The sequence below is a fragment of the Phyllostomus hastatus genome, unplaced genomic scaffold (assembly GCF_019186645.2).
Source record: "Phyllostomus hastatus isolate PE091 unplaced genomic scaffold, TTU_PhHast_1.1 phas_contig_40, whole genome shotgun sequence".
In the NCBI taxonomy this organism is placed as follows: domain Eukaryota; kingdom Metazoa; phylum Chordata; class Mammalia; order Chiroptera; family Phyllostomidae; genus Phyllostomus; species Phyllostomus hastatus.
This window is the reverse complement of record NW_025333872.1, coordinates 41,375,407-41,397,562: the sequence shown is the minus strand read 5'-3', so window position 1 is coordinate 41,397,562 and position 22,156 is coordinate 41,375,407. Positions and strand designations below refer to the sequence as shown.

The 22,156-nt window shown below is 35.6% G+C and overlaps 1 protein-coding gene across 2 annotated transcripts in view; it reads left to right on the top strand.

Moving 5' to 3' along the window:
* The window catches only part of RNGTT (RNA guanylyltransferase and 5'-phosphatase), a 242,293-nt gene that overhangs the window by 59,488 nt on the left and 160,649 nt on the right, over window positions 1-22,156 (top strand). For both annotated transcript variants that reach the window (XM_045843819.1, XM_045843818.1), the window contains exons 9-10: window positions 8,277-8,412; window positions 19,490-19,561. In XM_045843819.1, coding sequence (XP_045699775.1) covers window positions 8,277-8,412; window positions 19,490-19,561 — 208 coding nt within the window. The remainder of the gene's footprint in view (window positions 1-8,276; window positions 8,413-19,489; window positions 19,562-22,156) is intronic.

The following is a 22,156-nucleotide window of genomic DNA, read 5'->3' as shown; positions in this document are numbered from 1 at the left end:
TTTAGTCCCACTTGGTGTACTATAGAAGCCTCATAATTTCCCTGGTTTACAGATTGGTTCCTACACTGTGTGGGGGTGAACTTTTAAAAATGCAGGTCAGATTATGCTGTCAGTTTGCTAAAAAATCTTTCAGTGGTCTGCTGATTATTTACCTACTGTTTCTAGCTCCAGTCTACCCTTTTAAATTGTGATGGGGGACTAGAACTTTGCAAACTACAATTCTGTTACTCCCATGCCAGCTTGCTTTTTGATGGATTTTACCATTAGGGCACTGGCAGGAATTTAGAAGGGTGAGAGAAGAGACTGCTCTTGTTTCAAGTTTCTTTATACCTCCAGCAGCCAACTACAACTATCACTTCATTCTCTAGCTTTTGGCATTGCCATCACCAGCCTTGCTGCTCCCACTCAGAGGTACCAATGTCTGGATGGTGCATCCTGGGTAGATAGAGTACCACTTATATCATATTTATCCACTGGGTTGTGTTCCCTAAGCAGTTTGAGTCCCCTCCCTTCTGAGCCCCCTGCATAGAAATTCTGACTTGAGTTTCAGGTCGTCTCCAGAGATTTGAGCATCCAGCTCCATGGACCTTCCCCACCCTCTTACAGGCATAATGCCCTTCCAAGCTCCTAACTTCTCATGATACGCCTCTTCCCCTTTGTCCCTCCAGCCTTTCAGGTGGTAGTGCTTCCTGCAGTTAATCTTGTAATTATCTTAACCTTCCTTTTTTTTTTAACCTTTTCCGATTTCCCATATCTGTTTTCCTGCATTAAATTTCCTGTGTTTGAATTACCTATTATGGTTTCTGTTTGTCTCCCTCAAGGTGTTTTCCATTTTCTAGGATAATATAAAAGTTTTTATTAATTGCTAAGTTCTTGTATACTTCTGTAGTCTCAAACCATGCCATTTCCTTTCTCTCTTTTTTTTTAAAGATTTTATTTATTTATTGTTAGAGAGGGAAGGGAGGGAGATAGAGATAGAGAGATAGAGAGATAGAGAGAGAAACATCAATGTGCGGTTGCTGGGGGTTATGGCCTGCAACCCAGGCATGTACCCTGGCTGGGAATCGAACCTGGGACACTTTGGTTCCCAGCCTGCGCTCAATCCACTGAGCTACGCCAGCCAGGGCCCATTTCCTTTCTGTTTATGCTTCAGTATTCTGAATTTTTAAAAATTCTTAACAGCTCTATTCTGTTTCTGTCTGCACCTGGTGGGTAGATTGTGTACCAAGCACTGGTTATCGTCAACATCTCCTCTCCTCTCCTTCCCCCTCTGTTTACCCTGTTCCTCACAATGGTTGTTTGGCTAACTCTTGCATAATGCAGCTCTATACTGTAGAGATTATAGAGATAGGCTGTTGTTGAGGTTTTAATGTCAACTTTGCTGTTTTGCCAGCATTATGACCTTGCAAAGTTACTTAATGTGTATCAGTTTCCTTCTCTGGAAAATGGGGATAATAATTTTACCTACATAGTAAGCTCACTGGTAAGTCTTAAATGAATTAGTATACAGTAATCATTCAGTACCATGTCATTGTTCAGTAAGGTGCAGTAACCTGCTGTTATCATCAGCCACGTGAGAGTCCCTCTGGGATATCTTTCCTGATCTTTGGCCTGGAACCAGTTTTACCTTCTGTGTGCTCCTGCTGCACTTTCTGCTTTACCTTTTCAGTACTTAACTGTGCTTGGGATTATTATTTAATGTTTTGTTTTCTTGCTATGGGTGTAAATTACATGAATTTACATGGAGAGGCTGTGCTGTTCACAATTACGTCCCTATCATCTAGCACTGTGCCTGATACCTGGTTGGTCCTTAAGTAAATTTTTTTAAAAAAGTGATTAATTAACTATTATCAAAGAAGAAACATAGTGAGTTTGATAGGAGTTACTACAAATGAATACATGTGGTGGTGAAATGCATTGATTTAAGTGATCAACTTTTCTATTTTTATTGCCTGCCAAAAAGCTCTAGAATGGACACTATGTAATAGGAGAAGAGAAATACCTGATAATTTTGAAGCTGTTGTGGTATGATGAACAGATTTAGCATCTCATCTTCTTTTATTGCCAGATTATGAATGGAAATGTTTATTGGACTCCGATTAGACTGCATTTTTATATATATATATATTTTTTTTTTTCTTCTGTAACTTTAATTTCTTTCTTCCCCTTCTCCTGGGCTTGTAAAAGAAATTTGCCTCTGTTTATAACATTTCTGGAAATACAAAAAAAATGAGGAAGGCAAGTATTGGTAATTCCAGATAGAGATGACAATTCTTAACATTTTGGTGTAGGCTTTTCTGTCTGTCTTTACTGTATATACAGAATTTTATCTCTGTACCCCCTGTAATCATATTACTCTTTTTGGTTTTTAAGTTGCTTTTTCTTCATTTAATATACTGTGAATCTATTTCTATATTAATGAACCTATTTATCATCATTTAAAAATGCTCGAATAGTATGCTCTTACATGGATATGCAGTATTTATTTAACTGATCTCCTGTGTGATGAACATTTGAGGTTTCAGTTTTCACTGTTACCAAATGCTGTGATGAACATCCTTATACATGTAGCTTTGTGTAACAAGTATTGGTTGAGTGCCCTTTGTATGTATTTAAATAGACTCTGCAAGGCACTTGGTCTGTGGGAAAGAACAAAATTGATATGGTCTCTGTTTTCATAGAGTGTAAGATAAACTAGAAACTTAATTGATGGTGAAGTCTAGTCTGAATTGGTAATGAAATTAAATTATAAAAAGTTTAAATTTTGTTTTATTCCCAGACTACTAATATTTGGAATGTGAATCAGGACTTGAGATACTATTAGTCACCAATATTTTAAAGTAATTTTTCTCTTCTTTAATTATGTACTTTCCTAAATTTCATTAATTTATATTTGATGGTCTTACTTGATTAGCTGTCTCACATCTCAGTGATTGCTATAAAAGATTGTTTCTAGTAAAGCTGGAAAACTAGCATGTAAAGTATAGCAATTTATAAATTTCTGTAATTTATATAGCTCCTTGGTGTATATACTTGAATATAAAAAGTGAGTCCAGTTTTCTAATTCAGTGAAACTTCTGTTGAATTAATTTTTGTCTTTCAGTGAGAATGAATATAATACAAACAACTTAGTAATTATGAGTATTAAGTTTGCAATTGAGGTAATTTCCTATTTAATAGGAAGTTATATTACACTCCTGAAGGTATGGTTAATTATATACTAAACCAGTGTCTGACAGTATATGGTATCGTTGCCTCTTTTTAAAGGATCTGGTTGTTGTTAGAAACTTTGGAATATTGTAGAAATATTTCCACTTTTTTACCTTCCTTCACTAACATAAAATAGCTCCTTACTTGTTACAGGTATTATATAACAAAAGAACACATGATTTGGGAAGATTGGAGTTCAAATTAAATATCATATTCCAGAAACTTGTGTTCGAAAGCCTGAAAATTTTTATGTGCAGAAGAATCCCGAAATATTAGCTGCGAAGTAATTTCTATAGTATCTCTGTAGGTATAAGCAGTGTTTCCCATGAGCAATCCTTTATAGGGAATTCTGTCTTCTAAACCCTTTTCTTTCTTGGCCCTCTACTCTGTTTACCTGTAAGTGTATATATACAGTATTTTCTTTTTTTAAAGTTTATTTATTTATTTTTTATTTTTAGAGAGAGGGGAAGGAAGGGAGAAAGAAATGGAGAGAAACATCAATGTGTGGTTGCCTTTCATGTGCCACTTACTGGGGACCTAGCCTGCAACACAGGCATGTGCCCTGACTGGGAATCGAACCATTGATCCTTTGGTTCGCAGGCGGGTGGTTGCTCAATCCATTGAGACACACCAGCCAGAGCATATATATAGTATTTTCTGTTAGATGTTCCACTTGAAGTAAAAGGAAGGGTCTGATATGTCAAATAAGTGTTTTAAAATATGAATAGAAAATAAACATTTATGACAGGGAAAACAAATGTACCAGCACCCTGGGATTTAATGTGTATTATTTTGAACATTATATTTAATTATGAGCTTCTGGGTACCCAGTGAAAAGGGAAATATAATTTCTGTCATCATCGTCATGTGATCAGAAGAGACAAACCATTTCTTTTTTCTGAATTCTGAAGTTTATTAGCATAAGTCAGCTTTCCTCAAATTGTGAATATAGAATACTTACTCTGCTAAATATTAACATATTAGGATTGAGTTTAATAAAAAGTGGGCTAAATAAGATAAACAAACTTATTATAGGTTTTTTCATAACCTTAAATATTCCTAATATGTATCTTTGCTTTCTCAAAGAAAGATAAACTATTTCCCTGATTTATTTTATTATGACATGCTTTTTAAAGTACATATTAAGCTTTGTAAAATGCTGGTCTAGGTCCTTAAATGGCATGATGGATTGTGTCTTCAATACTATTTTTGTAGAAGATATCACAATTGCATTTTATTTGACCTTTCCTTATGCTGACTTAAATTCTTTTGAAACACAATCCAGGGCAAGGCTTATTCCTTCCAGGAAGCCAAGATTCTCCCTATTTGGAAATTGCTGTTTTTGAGAAGCATGTGTAGGAGGGCTTTGGGAACTAAGTATTCCTGTTGTTGTCAGCCTACAGGCCTGGAAATTGGTCTAGGAGTCTCAGATGCACACTTAGTTCAGAATGAGGCTGATTTTACTTATCCTAAGTGAAATCTGAGTCTCCATAATCCAGATCTAGGAGGGCTACAGCCGTTTCACCATGTAGCAAAGATTCCGAGTTCTCTATCTCCTCCCCCCAGGGCCTGCTGGGACGAATTATTTTGAAATCATTAGTAACAGGTTGCTTCCAACCCAATCGAAAAGTCTAGCCCCTTTGGTCTCCTTGCTGCTTGCTACTCACTCAACCTGTTGTCTCGTATTTCTTTTACGGTAATCAGCTCTCCTATTTGTCCTTGCCTGGCCTAAACATGTCTCTCTGCTCTTTAGAACATTTGTTTATGGGATACAGATTATCCTCTGTTATGTTAGGTGTCATGTTCTATGTTCGCTACCATCTCTTCATTTAATGTTTCCTCTGTTCCTTGGCCTTAACTTGATTCAGCTCCATCTTTTAGTTATTCTTTTTTTCTGACAACCCGTGGGTTGGAGGTTGGACAGACCTGTCAGCATTCTTCTTCATTCTCAATGGTACATCCAGACTGTTATTCTTCTACTCTTTCATTTATTCTGTTCCTTCGAAGCTTATGCCTTTTAACTTACTGATTTCTTGCTGTCAATTTTCTCTCATTCTTTGAATAGTTTGGTACCTGGATATGGTCTCCATTTTTATCCCAAATCTTACCATTATATATTTGGTAGCATTGCCTATCTGTAATTTCCTGAACTTGAGCCCACCTGGGGTTTATTTTTATGTGTGGTATGAAGTAGAGCTTCATTCTTGATCATCCACTGATGGGAAACATTGATCATAACTTGCCCCTTTGAAGAATGATACATTCTAAAGTACATAAATTCCCCCATACATCGGTTCCCTAAAAGAAGATAAAGGCCAATAGAAATTCTCATGAGCTTGACTTTGAAAATATTTTTTAAAAAATGTATTTTATTAATTATGCTATTACATTTGTCCCAATCTTCCCCACTTTGCCCCCTCTACCCAGTACCCCTCATTTCCTTTGGCATCCCCCCCTTCAGTTCATGTCCATGGGTCATGAATATAAGTTCTTTGGGCCATGCATATAACTCCATTTCCTATACTGTTCTTAACATCCCCCTATTCTGTACCTACCAATTTGTACTTCTTAATCCCTGTACTTTCCCCCCATTCTCCTCCTTTTCCCTCCCAACTGATACTCTTCCAAATGATCTCCATATCTATGATTCTGTTTCTGTTCTGCTTATATGCTTAGTTGTTTTTTTAGATTCATTTGTTGATAGTTGTGACTTTATTGCCATTTTAATGTTCATAGTTTTGGTCTTTTTCTCAGATAAGTCCCTTTAACATTTCATATAATAACGGCTTGGTAATGATGAACTCCTTTATCTTTACCTTGTCTGAGAAGCACTTTATCTGCTCTTCATTCTAAATGACAGCTTTGCTGGATAGAATAATCTTGGTTGTAGGTCCTTCCTTTTTATTACATTGAATACTTCTTGCCAGTCCCTTCTAGCCTGCAGTTTCTTTTGAGAAATCAGCCGATAGTCTTATGGGAACTCCTTTGTAGGTAACTCTCCTTTTCTCTTGCTGCTTCTAAGATTCTTTATCTTTAACCTTTGGCATTTTAATTATGATGTGTCTTGGTGTGTTCCTCTTGGTGTCCATCTTGTTTGAGACTCTCTCTGCTTCCTGGACTTGTATGTCTGTTTCCTTCACCAAATTAGGGAAGTTTTATTTCATCATTTTTTCAATTAAGTTTTCAGTTTCTTGCTCTTTCTCTTCTCCTTCTGGCACCCCTCTGATGTGAATGTTGCTGTGTTTGAAGTTGTCCCAGAGGCTCCTTAGCCTATCCTTATTTTGGGGGGGTTCTTCTTTCTTCTTGCTGTTCTGATTGAGTGTTTTTTTTCTTCCTTATGTTCCACATCATTGATTTGATTCTCAGCTTCATGCACTCTACTCTTGGTTCCCTATAAATTTTTCTTTATGTCACTTATGTAAGGTTCATTTCTTCCTGGGTCTTTTTTATTCTGTTGAAGTGCCTAGTGAGTTCCTTGAGCATCCTAATAAGCAGTGTTTTGAACTCTGCATCTGAAAGATTGCTTACCTCCATGTTGTTTGGTTCTTTTTCTGGAGTTTTGTTCTGTTCTTTCATTTGGGCCATATTTCTTTGTCTCCTCATTTTGGCAGCCTCCCTGTGTTCATTTCTGTGTATTAGGTAGAGCTGCTTTGACTTCCTGTCTTAGTAGGGTAGCCTGTTGTAGAAAAGTGCACCTATACGTTGGATGGGGTGGAGCCTTAGGTAATCGCCGGGGTAGGGCAACCCATGTGAACCAAGTTGATAGAGTATCCAAAATGGTGTTGCCACCCTGTGGCTTTGTGTGGGGGAGGGCTCAGAAAGGGGACAGTGCCACTGCCTGGCCTCTGGAGTTTTGTGCAGGAGGAAGCTGTCCCCTGGTACTCACCCTGATGCTAGACACATCAATTTCTCCCTGTATGCCAGTGGTGCTGTTACAGTGGCTGCCCGCAGTGCTGGAGTCCAAAGGGAATATCTGCGTAAATCCTAAATCCATTGTAGACCCTTTAAGAAGAGACTATTGAGAATCCTGCAGTTTCTTCCACTGCCCCAACACCCACTGGTTTTTACAACCAGAAGTTATGGGAACTTATCTTGTTGGCACTGAGACCTGGGCTGGGTGGTTTGATGTGGGCTAGGATCCCTTGCTCCTGAGGTGTCCCTCCTGATTTTTATCTACCATATGTGCGTGTGTGACTGCCTGTCCCACATCTCCTGGCCTCTCCTTGTCTCTCTAACCCTCCTACCCGTCTGGATGAGTGTGACTTCTTTAATTGCTTGGTTGTCAGACTTCCATGGATCTTGATTTTCTGATGAGTCTGGGTGATAACTTGTTTTGTAGTCTAGTTGTAATTTTTTTGTGGTTGTGTGAGGAGGCAAGCTCTGTTTACCTATACCTGCATCTTGAGCAGAGTATTCTATTTTATTTTTTTAAAACTTATTATTTTTATTTTTTTCATCACCATTTATTCCCTATACCCTTTTCCAACTACCCAATAGCCATTTTCCCCAGAGTTTAAAAATTTAATTTGATAGTAATAAATAAGAATTATACCTGAAATGATGATGTCTGGCTATGCTGTAATTTTGATGCAAGGAGAGAGGCTGTTTTGCTAACTGTAGGGTATGGAAAGAGCATTGGGTAGTTTGAAGTCTGGTCATTTGCAAATTACTTTATTTTTTTGTACTACAAACGGGAGAGTGTAATACATAAAATACAATTAATTGCATATATGTATGTTCTATAAACTTTGATGTTTGAGATATAATAAGAATAAGAGAACTGTTCTCTACTAAATGGGTCATAAAATTGCCCTTTAGCATCATGTTGTCTCCATAAAAAGCTTTGATTTCTCTATACCCTGTGTTTTTCATAGGACTTTTTTTTTAAAAAAAGAACATTTGTTATTTGTGGTACTTTAATCTGAATGATAGGGGATGGGAAGGAATCTAGTGAACATTATTCCTTATAGCTATGCTAAGTCTGAGGAAAAAAAACTTTATTATTTCTTTTTATCCTATTCCTGAATTATGTTGTTAATACTGCCTTTTTAATGTTTTATTTACAGATACATGATGTTGATTGATGGCACAAATGAAGTTTTTATGATTGATAGAGATAATTCAGTATTTCATGTTTCAAATCTAGAATTCCCATTTCGTAAAGATCTCCGTATACATTTATCAAATACTCTCTTAGATGGGGTAAGTCATATTTTATTCTTTAAAAAAATTAACATTGCTATTTTTCTTTCTGTTGGAATGAAAGTGTTTTATTAATGAAATAGTAAATTTAGACTCAAATCTAGTTTTTTTAAAGTTTTTTTAAATTGAAGTATAACTGGCATATCCAGAATTAGATCTGCCCTATGTCTCAGTAGTTTGAATGTCAGCCTGTGAACGAGATGTTGAAGATACGATTCCTATCAGGGAGTATATGCATTGTCGATTGATGTTTCTCTCCCTCTCTTTCTTCTTCCCTTCCCCTCTCTCAATAAATAAATAAAATCTTTTTTAAAAAAGAGTTGAATCTAGTTTTATTAGGATGTTAAATTCCATTTATCTTTTATTTGCATTACTGTCACTAGATCATTGTCTTGGGTATGAGAATAAGTGAAAAAGGTTAACTCTTGATTTTTTTGAAAAAAATTCTTGTTGAAAAAGGCTAATTTTATTTTATTATTTTACTTGTCAGTTGAATTTTAATTATGTGATACAGCATACTACATTTTCCCTTATCTCTTTAGCTATATGGACTAATACTTGCTTTAAGAGACTCGTGCTTTTTATTTGTTTATTTTTAATGATTTATTCACATAATATGGATTCACTCATTCAGCAAATGTTTAGATTTTATTTATTTATTTAAGATTTTATTTCTTTTTAAAAGATTTATTTATTTATTTATTTATTTATTTTTTAGAGAGGGAAGGGAGGGAGATAGAGAGAGAGAGAGAGAGAATCATCAATGTGCGGTTGCTGGGGGTTATGGCCTGCAACCCAGAAATGTACCCTGGCTGGGAATCGAACCTGGGACACTTTGGTTCCCAGCCTGCGCTCAATCCACTGAGCTACGCCAGCCAGGGCTTAGATTTTATTTATTTTTTTAGAGAGGAGGAGGAAGGGAGAACAAGAAGGAGAGAAACAACAATGTATGGCTGCGTCTTGCACGCCCCCCACTGGGGACCTGGCCCACAATCCAGACATGTGCCCTAGACTGGGATCAAACCAGTGACCTTTTGGTTCACAGGCCAGTGCTTAATCCACTGAGCTACACCAGCAGGGCAAGACATGTGCTATTTACATCAGCCACTATACTTTAACATTTTAATTTTGAAAGGTGATAAGAATTTTCCCATTTCAAAAAATATGTTTTTAATAATGTTAAAATTACTTGATTAAAAATGTTTTAACTTTCTTTTATGCAAATAGCTTTCTTCTCCCCAATTCTCAAAATATAGATTCATTGTACATAAATATTAAAATAATATAAAACATTATAAAAAACCTGGTAAAAATTACCTGAACTTCTACCTTTGGAGTAACTTCTGTTACCATTTTGATAAACATTATTTCAGACTTTTCTCTGTGCCACTGTGTTCAGTCTTATGTCTGTTCCTGAAGAATATAACATTCATAGTAGTAATTGCAGCTCACAGTATAGATTCTTAAACAGAATGTGTATAGGAGTTTTGAGGGGAGTTGGGACTTGATCTAGTCCCAGTAAATTCTGAATAATTGCTGTACCTCTCCCCTTGTTGGAAATGAGTGCTTTGCTCAAACATGTACACACATGGACAATTACATAATTTTGCACGAAAGGATTCAAATGTTACATGAGTTTTGTAGCTTGTCTTTTTTTTCCACTTAGCAATTTGTTTTGGACATCTTTCATATAAAGGCTTGAATGATATACCATTGTATATGCATGCATCATAATTTTGGGCTCCCAAACTATTTTGATTGTGAAAATTGTAGAGGCTGCTTGTTAAATACATGACCCATCCCAATAGTCCAACATGGAAGTAATGAATTAGATTTTCCCAGGGGCCATGGTATCTGTACTTTTAAAAAGTGCCCAAGTGATTCTAATCAGGCATGTTCGAGAAATAGTTTTATGGTTTTTAAAAACTAGTTCTCTTTTGGTGGACATTTTGATTTTTTGTGGTTTTTTTTTCTATCGTAAGACATGCCTGAATGCATATCCTTATACTTTTTTCCCTTTCACAATCGTGCAATTTTATAATTAAGATAATTCTTAGAGGCAAAATTGTAATATATATTTAGAATCTTTTGACTGCAAGTAACTGAAGTCCAAGTCAAAGTAACTAAAGTAAAAAAGGAAGTAGATTGGCACAAATAATTAAATTTCCGGTAGGCTTGCTTCAGGCTGGATCTGCGGGCTCAGATGATATCAGCCAAGCTCTCTCTTTCTTTGTGTTGTTTGTCTGCTCTCATTCTGCATGAAGACTCTTTCCACCTGGTAGGCAAATTGGATTGCAGCCCAAGCAGAAAGGTAACTTTTTCTCCCAATAGCCATAGGTCAGTCCAAGGGAAGACTCCAAAGGCTGCATCTGAGTTATATAATACCCATAGAAGAGTGACAGTGGAGGCCAGGATGTCACTGGTAGTGGTACCACTTGGAGTGCAGGAGGAGTTGTGCTCCCAAGGAGAAGGGGTGGTTATGGGTTTTACTGTGTTCACTACATTGGCTTCAAGGGCATGCCCATTTTAAATATTGACACGTATAATTGCAGAAAGTTTGAATACATGTACAGTTCTGACAACCATATGTAAAGAATCTGAATGTTATCTTAACACTGGGTTTTGAGAATTTAATGTTTTTTACTTTGGCGAAGGAAAGAATGACTTTTCCATTTTAAGAGGCAGTACGATATAGGGGTTAAGAGCCCTAACTCTAACTGTGGTGTCTTACTGGTTCCATCAGTTATTACCTGAGGGACCTTATATAATTTTCTCAGTTTTCTCGTCTCTAGTGAAGTGAGGCTAATAACAGTACTTAGTTCTTGATGTTGTTGTGAAGATGCTAAGTTGGAGAATCTATAAAGTGCCGTAATAGTGTCTGGCACATTATAAAATGAATTATTTACCTCTTTTACCTCTTTTAATATGCATTTATGTGAATTGTTAATGAAGTTTAACTCCTTTTCACTTATTTATGAATTATTATATTTCTTCTGTGAGTTGTCCATTCAAAACCTTATACATTTTTCTAGTGGGTGTTTATCATTTTTCATATTGACTTATGAGAAGTTTTTGTCTATTGGGCATATTACTTCATGAAACATTTTGAAAAATGTGTTTTTACTTTTTCTATTATTTTTGGTGGCTCAAGTTTAAATTTATGTAGGTAAATTTATAAATCCCTTGATTTGTAATATTTGGCTTCTGTGTCATTTTAGGAAAAGATATTTTACTTCAGAATTATTATAATACCTTCACTTTTTCTAGTACTTTTATGGTTTAATTTACATCATTAAGTATTTGAGTATTTCAGTATCTATCTGAAATACATTTTGATAAAAGGGACAAAATAGGGGTACAGTTTTATTTATTTCCAGATGTTGAAACTGTTGCCTCAATACCCTTCAGCTAATCTGTTTTTCCTTTTTAATTGACCTTATCATTTTTTTATTGTATGGTGGATTCTTTTATATACATACCATTGTTTCTTTCTTGATTCATTTTCCCATTTCATTACTATTTTGGTCTTCCAGTGGTAGTTTTATATTGATTTAAATACTGTAACTTTAGCATGTAGTTTAATGTCTGACAGCCCAAGAATACCCAATCTCCTGGCTGTTCTGAAGTTTGCCACTTAGATTTTGCTCTCTCTTTAGCTTTTGGGTAAACAGGCTATTAGTCTTGATTAGTATGTTATACTTTATGTGCAGATCTATACACCGATAAGCTTATATCTGCATTCTCTGCAGAGTAATCTCTGATAGGCTTGTTGTCAGACGTTTGTGTTTTCTGTGTTTGGTTGTATGGTTTACCGGCCTACCACACCGTCTCTGCCTTTCCTTGGAGGAAACAGGGTTCTGTAGCTTTCTTATAACTTCCCAGAACTTCCAGTCTCCTTTTTCTAGGGATACTACTCACATTATTTAAAATTTCTTTTCTATCTTCAGTGTCGAACCTTTATCACTCACAGACAGTACTTCCTGTCTTAAGATAAAATTTGCTCCTCTGATTCTGGTTTAAATGAACAGATAATTGGGATGATAGGTGGTAGCTTGGGAATGTTCACTTAAACTCTCAATGATGGAATTACCCTAATGAAAATCACATATACAAAAAGACATATATTCATTTATTTGTTTAAAAGAGGGAATACCACTTTCCAAGTATCCTGAATGCTTGTTGCTCCCATCTCTTGTTCTTTGTTTTTATTTGCCAACTACATATTGGAGTGTGCAATATTCTAGGTCCAGAAGGTGGAAGACTGTGATTGGAGAATAGAATGTTTGAGTTAGTTTGAGTGATGAGAAGGTTCAGGGTGTGACCCCGAGAGAGTTAGTGGTTCAGGTCCTGTGAAACAGAGCAGTGGAAATGAGATCAAGAAAAGCATTAGATGTGTCATAATGAGTGGTGGCAGGAGTCCAGGATGACTGTGAGCTAGGTACTGGAGATTAGGAAGATAGTAAGAAGGTAGTAGAGTCAGATGGAGACTGAGCCAAGAGTAACTGTAGAGTCACAAAGCACAGAGTGCTTTATACTGTGTATACTCTGTGGGACCACTAGTACACTGTCATTTCTGTAACCAGGTGTGTAGTGAACTACCATTTTGTAATCAAAATGACAAATGCATATGTATATACACAAATTTTAGTAACCTATGTGTGCATGTGTACATGTGTGCTATGCACACGTATACACATGCCCTTGTGGGAGACAGAGCCACTGCGTAAGGTTGGATGTGTTGTTCACTGCACATCCCCAGGGTGCGCCATTCTCGCAGCTGATGTAACTGGCACCTGCGTGCTGTGCTGTACATAAACTGCACAGCCAGTGCGGCAGCCCTGCTGGTTAGTCGGCAGGAGCAGCTAGGACACTTTAGTTTTTGTTTTTTTAAGATAGAGTTTTTTAGCATTGTAATTGATAAAACAAAATGAGGAAAACAACTTTTACATCACAGCATTTGTAAATATTTAGTATAGTTTTAATTGAACTAATGTTTTTTGAGTGCCTGTCACGTTCAAGTTGCTGTGCTAAGAGTGCAGGCATTGCTTAGGGGGGTGAGGAGAAGGTCTCACCTTTGAGACATTTTACTTCTTTGGGTAGGGGTGCAGAATGATTGGTAATGGATAAAATGATAACCTAAGGATTGGTATTTAAAACAAGTTCTGTGGTGGTTTAGAGAAGAAATACATTGCATCTAGTTAGTTAAGAACTAAAGATGTTTTTAATAGAGGAATTGGCATTAGATATAGAAAGATTTCTATAGAGAGATTTTTGTTGGACGTGGCCTGAGGGCATTCCAGGTAGGAAATAGTGCTTAAAAATTTAGATGTTTAACCATCTGCAGATTTAACTTAGCAATACTATTTATTTTCACCCAAACTTGGTTAACTGAGAGCAGCATAATAACTCTGGTGAGATTTTAAAATAGCAATGTGATTCATGATGTCAGTTTACTTGGACCAGACTTACAGTTGCCATACTTATTTTTCCAGTTAATTAAAACAGTCTTCTGTAGTTTCCTGTTTCTTCTACATTTTCATTTGCAAATTGTTTTTGTGAAATTCCAAATCCAAGAATAACTCAAACTACTTAATTGTCTGGCTGTCAGATGTGAGCAATAAAGCTTTTGTTTTGTTCTCTGACGTTCTTTGACCCACGAAATGTGGAAAATAGAAGTTTAGAAATATGGCATTAATTCATTTGAAACAAACCAGTGAAATTCAGTCAATTTTACATTGAGGTTAAGAGGAGGCTGTGGCATTTCATCATTAAAGTTAATAGCAAGAATCTTGGGGAAATGGCATGTCTTTCAACTGCTAATTTTTTATAAGGGAATATGCATGCTCACTTAAAAAGTTTTAGAAAGTTTGTACATTATAGAGTAGAAAAATTCAGCTGTCAAGAAGGGATTATGTTTTAACTTTTTTTTGTTTTATTTATTATTATTATTTTTATTTCATTCTTGTTCAAGTAGTTGTCTGCATTTCCCCGCCTCCACTCCCAACCCCAGCCATCCCCACTTCTCTCCCCTGATCCCAGCCTGCCCTTGGTTTTGTCCATGTGTCCTTTATAGTTGTTCCCAAAAACCCTTTCCTCTTTTCCCCCATTATCCCTTCCCAACTCCACCCTGGGTACTGCCAGTTTGTTCTTAATATTTTGATGTACCTTTGTTATTTTGCTGTGTCTGTGGAACATGTATAATCAGTATGTATGTAGCTGACATTTAATTATGTGCTGTGTATCTGGGGTTCCATCATTTTTCTTCAGTCGGAAGAACTGATTTTAGGATTAAAAAAGTTTTACTGAGGTTAAAAAGTTAAAATGTAATTAACATACTACAAAATTCACCACTTTAGGGTGTATGATTCAGTGTTTTTAGTATATTCAAAAGATTTTTAATATTCAAAATGACTATTACTATTTAATCTCATAACATTTTATCACCTAGATGGATGTGATCATTAGAAATAAGTGGACCTCACCTGAAAGATTTTAAAGAGTGGGTGGGTTACTCTTGAGATGAGCTTTGAAGGCCCACAGGTTTCCCAGAGAATAGTTAATTAGTCCCTCATTAAAACCTTTCAAAGCTTCCTCATTGCACATAGCATGAAATCCAAACTACTCAGCGTAATCTTCTCTATATCTGGGACATGCCAATATCATTACTGTCATCTTTTACTGCGAGCCCTTGCACTGTAAGTTTCTCCTATATTGAGCTTTGGACAATGTACCGCAGACCATCTTTTTTGTTGCTTTTGTAATACCATTTTGTCTGTCCACCATTCTGCTAGAAAATATCAGCTGCATCTTTCAGGATTCAGCTAATGGATCTCACACCTTATTATCAAACCTTTCTCTTAATCTTCAAGTATAAATAAGCTTATACCATATGTCCTTATTTGGCTGGACTAGTAGTATAGGTGTACACCTGTCTCATTAGTGTAATTATTATTAGCCATCTGTTTCAGTCTCAGAAGTATCCTGGTTTAAACATTAAAACTACATGGTCATTCTATCTCTATGGCTGTCTCTCATTAAAACTATAGCTTTTCATTGGACCTAGCTCCCTATATGTTTTCCTGTCTGAGACTCTAAGTCCCTTGAAGGTAAGGACTATATGCTTAATTTCTCCAGCACTTAGACCAATGCCTGATACATAGTTTGAGTTCAAGAAATGGATAGGCAGAAAAGGGTGGGTGCCCGAGGACTTAAAGGGAATGGAATATAGAAAAGTAAGGAGGTTAGAAAAGTCAAACATTCAGGAATTTTTTTTTTCTTTTGGTGGAGCCCATAATGTAGGATTGAAACTTCAGATTTCTCCCCAATAATGTTTAACACAAAAATACAGTGGAGCAATTTCTCACAAGCTCTTGAGGGATCTAAAGTTGACATGCCTTGGTATAATCTTCTTGAGATTTCTTATGCTTGGGGTTTGTTGAATATCTTTTACAATTTTCATAAGAAGTAGGAAATTTTTTGTCATTATTTCTGCCCTTTCTCTTTTTGGAGATTTAATTACTTGATACTCTTTCAACAAAATAAACAACAAACTTTTTTCTCTTTGTTATATTTTGGATAGTTTCTATTGCTGTGTCTTCACTAATCTGTGCTTCCGCAATATCTTAAATTGCTGTTCATCCCGACCATGGTATTTTTTACCTCAGACATTTTTACCTCTAGAAATTCACTTGGAGCCTTTTGTGTGCATTTGTGTGTCTTTTATGTCTCTACTTAACTTTTAAATATATGAAATACTGTTGTAATAAGCCATCATAACGTTCTTGCTTGCTAACTCTAACAGTTCTTTCAGTTGGGGCCTGTATCAATGGATTTTTCTCCTTTTCATGCATTGTGTATTTTTGCCTCTTTGTTTACCTGGTAATTTTCTATTGAATGCCAGGCATTTTGAATTTTACTTTTTTGGGGTCTTAATATTTTTGTATTCCCACAAATACTTGTGAGCTTGTTCTGGCATGCAGTTAATTTTTTGGAACCTTTGTACCTTTGTAACTTTGTACCTTTCTAGTATTGCTTTTAAGGTTTTTTAGGGATAGTTATTCTCCATTACTGAGACAAAATCCTTCTGAGTACTAATGCCCTGTGAAGGAAGAGATTTTTCTAGTCTGGCTGGCAGGAACAGGCACCTTATTCTCAACCTTGTGTCAGTGTCAGATATATTCCCTCTAAAACTTTTCTTTCCTGGCTTTGAATAGTTTCCTTACATGCATTCTCTGCTGAATACTCATGGAGGTCTTTCTGCAAATGTCTGGAGTTCTTTCTCTGGGCATCTCTCTCTCACATCTCTCTCTCTCTCATACTCTACCCTCAGAACTCTAGCTTCATTGGTCTCTGTAGACAACCTGTTCCATTTTCTCAACTCAGGGAAAAAGCTGGACTCCGCCCTGGGCCCCTATGCCTGCATCAAATCCTGGAAACACTCCTTGGGCAGTAAGCTGGGACAGTTGTAGGGCTCATCTCCAGAACTCTTGGTTATCATGTGAAACTGAAACTCTGTACCAATGAAACAGCTCCCCATTACCCCATGGCAACCATCATTGTACTCTCTATCTGTATGAATTTAACTACTTAGATACCTTGTATACATGAAATCATACAGTATTTGTCTTTTTGTGACTGGCTTAGTTCACTTAGCACAATGTCCTCAATGTTCCTTCCTTTGCAAGGCTGAATAGTGTTCCACTACACACACACACACACACACACACACACCCCAAATTTATCTGTCTCACATTTGGGTTGCTTCTGTCTTTTAGCTGTTGGAATAATGCTTCTATAAATGATAGTATGCAGATATCTCTTTTAAGACCCTGCTTTCAATTCTGTTGGATGTATAGCCAGAAATGGATTTGCTGGATCATATCATAATTTTATTTATTTTTTCTTTTTATCTCACCCAAGGACAATTTTTTTTTCATTGCTTTAGAGAGAGAGAAAGAGGGAAGCGGGGCGGGGCGGAGAGAGAGAGATTGAGAGGGAGAAACATCGATGTGAGAGAAATATCAGTTGGTCTTTGCATGTGCCCCAACTGGGGACTGAACCCACAACCTGGGTATGTGTCCTTACTGGAAATTGAACCCATGAACTTTTGGTTACAGAACGACACTCCAGTGGAACTACACTGGCCAGGGCATGATAGTTCTATTTCAAGTTTTTAGGTGGAACTGCCATACTACTTTCCAAAGTGGTTCAGCATTTTACAACCCCACCAAAGTGTACAAGGCCTTCAATTAACTAAGTGTTAAGCTTAGGTATTTTATGTTCACCTACTTTTCTGTAGCTTGGGGCAGAGGTGGCTGCTGTGGAGAAGGGTACTTGGTGTTTGCCAAGGGCCTCACTGGAAAGAACTCACCCTAGGTATTTGGTCTTTGTTAGAATCCCTGGGTTCTGTTTGCTTTTAAAAAACTTTTGGTGAATGTTTTCTTCAGCTAGTTGGGAACCATATCTTTTCCAGTAATACTCAGATTATTTCTTCAGTTCAGTGTGGAGCCTGGGAGCAGAAATAGTACTCTGCTCTTTTTATTATTCTACAAATCAGAAGAGGGGAAAAATGTGGATAACAGTAGCCACTGAATTTGTATCTAGCTACTGTATTTTGCTGTGTATAATGTGCACTTTTGGCCCAAATTTTTGAGGGAAGAATAAGGGTGCACTTATTATATGGGCAATACTAAAGATGCACCTTATACATGGGTAGTGCTAAAACATGGGTGTGCATTAAACATGGCAAAATGTGGTATATTTGTGGGTAATAGTGAATTACAAGAATTTTTAATTTTACAAGTAGGGCTTTTGGGACTTCAGTGGGCTTGGAGCTGAAACCTGCAGTGCCTTTTTGTTTTAACAGAATCTTAGTAGTTTCTGTGGCTGTCAGTTTTTAAAGCTTACTCATTTGTTTATTCATTTTTACTTGTTTTATTTGTTGATAATACATTTTATTTTTTGCTATTTTTAATGTGTAAAGAAAGATTTTTTTCTCTCATTTTGTCAGGTAATTTCGGTGGCGGGCGGGGGGGAGAGTTCTGAGATGTCTGCTGTTTGAACCTGGATGGCTACTTACTTTCTGTTTCAAAAAGAATAATTAAAACCTATTATTAGTACTGCTTTGTTGGCTCATAGAATTTCTCAGATACAAGTATTTAAAATATTTCGGTAAACAGTTTAAAATAATGAATGATACAATTTATGTCGAGAGTTGGGTTCAAGACAACAATCAGATGTCTGTAGCTTAACAAACATATTTGAGAAAGAAATTAATTGATAATAGTTTCTTAAAATAACAAAATATATTTGTTCCAGGTCATTGTATTGTTTGTAATTTTAGATGGTTGTATGTGGATTTTCTGTCATGAAATTAGATTAAAAACCTGTTTAGTTTCCTAGGAAGACTATGAGGGGAGTAAAGTAACTTTAGGTCAAACCTATTAGAATTAAAATTTTATAAAATACTGCATTATATACTTGTAATCATTCTTTAGTGTCTTTTATCTCTTTTCTGTCAGAGTGTAGAATTTAAGCTCTTTTTATTTAATGGCTCTAATAGGTGATATTATATCATACTGTTTTTTCTCTGTTCCCTTCCATCATAGTAGAGGGATGTGGAACCAAGAAAGACCGTGTGGGTCGTATGGGAGTTGTATCTGTTATAAGGGTACCATTTATATCTATAGATTTTATGATTAAAGTAACTGGTATATAACAAAATATAAATCAATAATGACTTAACAAAAATTATTTAAAAAATGTTCCTGATATTTGGCATTTAAAATTCATAGTCTTTTTATTCTAATAGTTGCTTAGTAATTCAAACATAAAACAAAACATAGCATAGTAATTTAATATAAAAATGAGGAGATATTCTGTCATTTTATCTCATACAAAATAGATTCATGATGATAATTTTGGGGGTGCTGACAATATTGATTTGAGTGTGTTCACTTGAAATTTCATCAGGTTGTATATTTATGATTTATGTGCTTTCTGTATGTCTGTTATATTTCAATCAAATTAAAGAAATTGCTGTTAAAGAATGAAGAAACTTATTTTTTTCTCTTTCAAGGAAATGATTATTGACAAAGTAAATGGACAAGCTGTTCCTAGATATTTGATTTATGACATAATTAAATTTAATGTAAGTACCTTTTATAACTTATAAAATAAAATTTTTCACTGATAGATGTTTTTAACAAATGAATAAGTATTACTGCTATAGAATAATAAAGAAAATTTGTGCCTCTTCCAGTTTACTCATTTGATTTTTTTGGTCAGTACTTTTACATTTTTTTCTTTCTCTTATTGCCTAATGTTTTGCACATTTGTCTTTAGATTCCTTAGGTACTTCAAATGATTAAAGAAAAAAACAGTTTAACTGATAAAACAAAATAGAATATTATAAAATGGAAACTTCTTGGTTTTAGTTATCCTGTGCTTGACTTAAAAAAAGTCCCCAAACTTTATTGCTGGCACTTAAAAAAAAAAGAAATTGATTGGTTATGAGTGTTGATTGTGTAACTTGGAAGCACAAATATGTTATTGTTGAGCACAAGCATGAAACTTAAAACAAAATACAAAATTCCCTGTTATGAATAGATAATCAGAAAAGGGGAAATTATATTTTCTACCCATTCCCTACAGTTTTAGACTAGCCAATAATCAGTTTGCCTGTTAATGTTTAATTGAATGTTGACATTATTTAGACAGTACAAGATGAATTCTGTAAGTGGAAAAAATTCTTTCAGTAGTGTACATCTGTGGAAAGGTATAATCACTGTTCTTGAAATACATTATTTAGATTGCATAATCATTTAGTGTTCCAAGCTTACTGAAAGCGGTTGATTCTGGAATTAAAAGTGTTAAGTTTTAAGGTTTTGTAGATTTATAATAAAAATTAACAAATTTTTTTTTCTGGGGGTATGTACTTTCAATTGTTTTAAGTTGTAGTATTAAGATCGAAAATTATGTTAATCTAGGTGACTTAAAGGCATTTTTTTCCTGGAAATTTTCAGTGTATGTACCTCATTTGTTGAATTTCTGTATTTCAGTCAATTTCAAATTTAGGAAACTCAGGGTCAGGAACCATGAAGTTTCAGATTTGTTGTTTTTGTGACTATTATATTCCTCAAAAGTAATGCTTTCCAGAATTGACTTACTGTAATCACAGATCTTGGAATAATGTTCATTGGCTCGTAACAAGACAAAGAGTTGGTGCTGCTTTGTTTCTTTGGGAATAGGGGAATGCTGTCCCCTTTGCCTCTTGATATGGAACCCTGCTTTAAAATGTGTTTAGTGTAGGTTCATTTTTTAGCCTGGGAACTTTGTGGTAGACGATAGACTTCTAATTCTTTAGAAAAAAAGTTTATCATACATAAAAGTTAGGGAATAATGTAAGAAATACTTATGTACTGACCATCAGATTTGTTGAAGCTTACCTTTGTCATTTTTACTCCACTTTTTAATAAGAAAATAAATGATTACAAATCTAGTAGAAGTTTACTGTGCACACCTCTGTCATCTTATCCTTGAACCTCTTATCCAGAAACAACAGCTTCTACCCTGAATTTGGTGTTTATTATCCCCCATGAATGTTTTCGATACCTTTACTACCAATGTATGTCTATAAAATAGATGTGGTGTTCTTTTGCAGGGCTTCCAGTGTTATATAAATGTCATTGTACTGTACTGTGGTCCCCAACATTTGCTCCAAATTATTTTGTAGGTTTAGTTCATTCATTTTCATTACTATTGATTATTATATTATATAAATGTATGTACTTTTTTTCCTATTGATTGACATTTGGGTTTCCATATTTTGCTGTTAGACTACTGTTGTATTGAACAGCTTTATATATTTTTCTTGTCCACATGTGTCAAAGTTTCTCTAGGACAATTCTTATTCCTGGGATGTAATCACCTGGGAAGTGTTGAAAAAGTCCAGTGCCTCATTCCTACAACATGGAGATTCCAGTTAAATTGGCAACTTCAGCTTTATTAGCTGCATTGCTAAATTCCTTTCAGAAGTAACTGTACCACTTTAAAACAGTTGGTATTATTACATATCTAATTTTTGCCACATGGCTATGTGTGAAATATCTTGTTTTCACTTGCTTGTCCCTAATTACTAGGGAAGTGAAGTGTATTTTGTATGTTTGTTTCTACTTGTTTGGACTTTTCTTTTGTGAAAAATGATGGTAGGTTCAAATAATCTTTTGATTTTCCTATTTGGTTGCCAATCTTTTTCTTCTTAATGTTTAGAAATTGTTTTATTTTTTAAAAAATATATTTCATTGATTTTGCTATTACAGTTGTCCCATTTCCCCCCTTCATTCCCCCCCACCCTGCACACCCTCTCCCACCCACATTCCCCACCTTTAGTTCATGTTCATGTGTCATAAGTTCTTTAGCTTCTCCATTTCCCATATTATTCTTACCCTCCCCCTGTCTATTTTCTACCTACCATCTATGCTACTTATTCTCTGTGCCTTTTCCCCCTCTCTCCTCCTTCCACTCCCCTCTTGCTAACCCTCCATGGGATCTCCATTTTTGCGGTTCTGTTCCTGTTCTAGCTGTTTGCTTACTTTGTTTTTGTTTTTGTATTAGGTGTGGTTGTTAATAATTGTGAGTTTGCTGTCATTTTACTATACATGTTTTTTATCTTCTTTTTCTTAGATAAGTCCCTTTAACATTTCATAAAATAAGGGCTTGGTTATGATTAACTCCTTTAACTTGA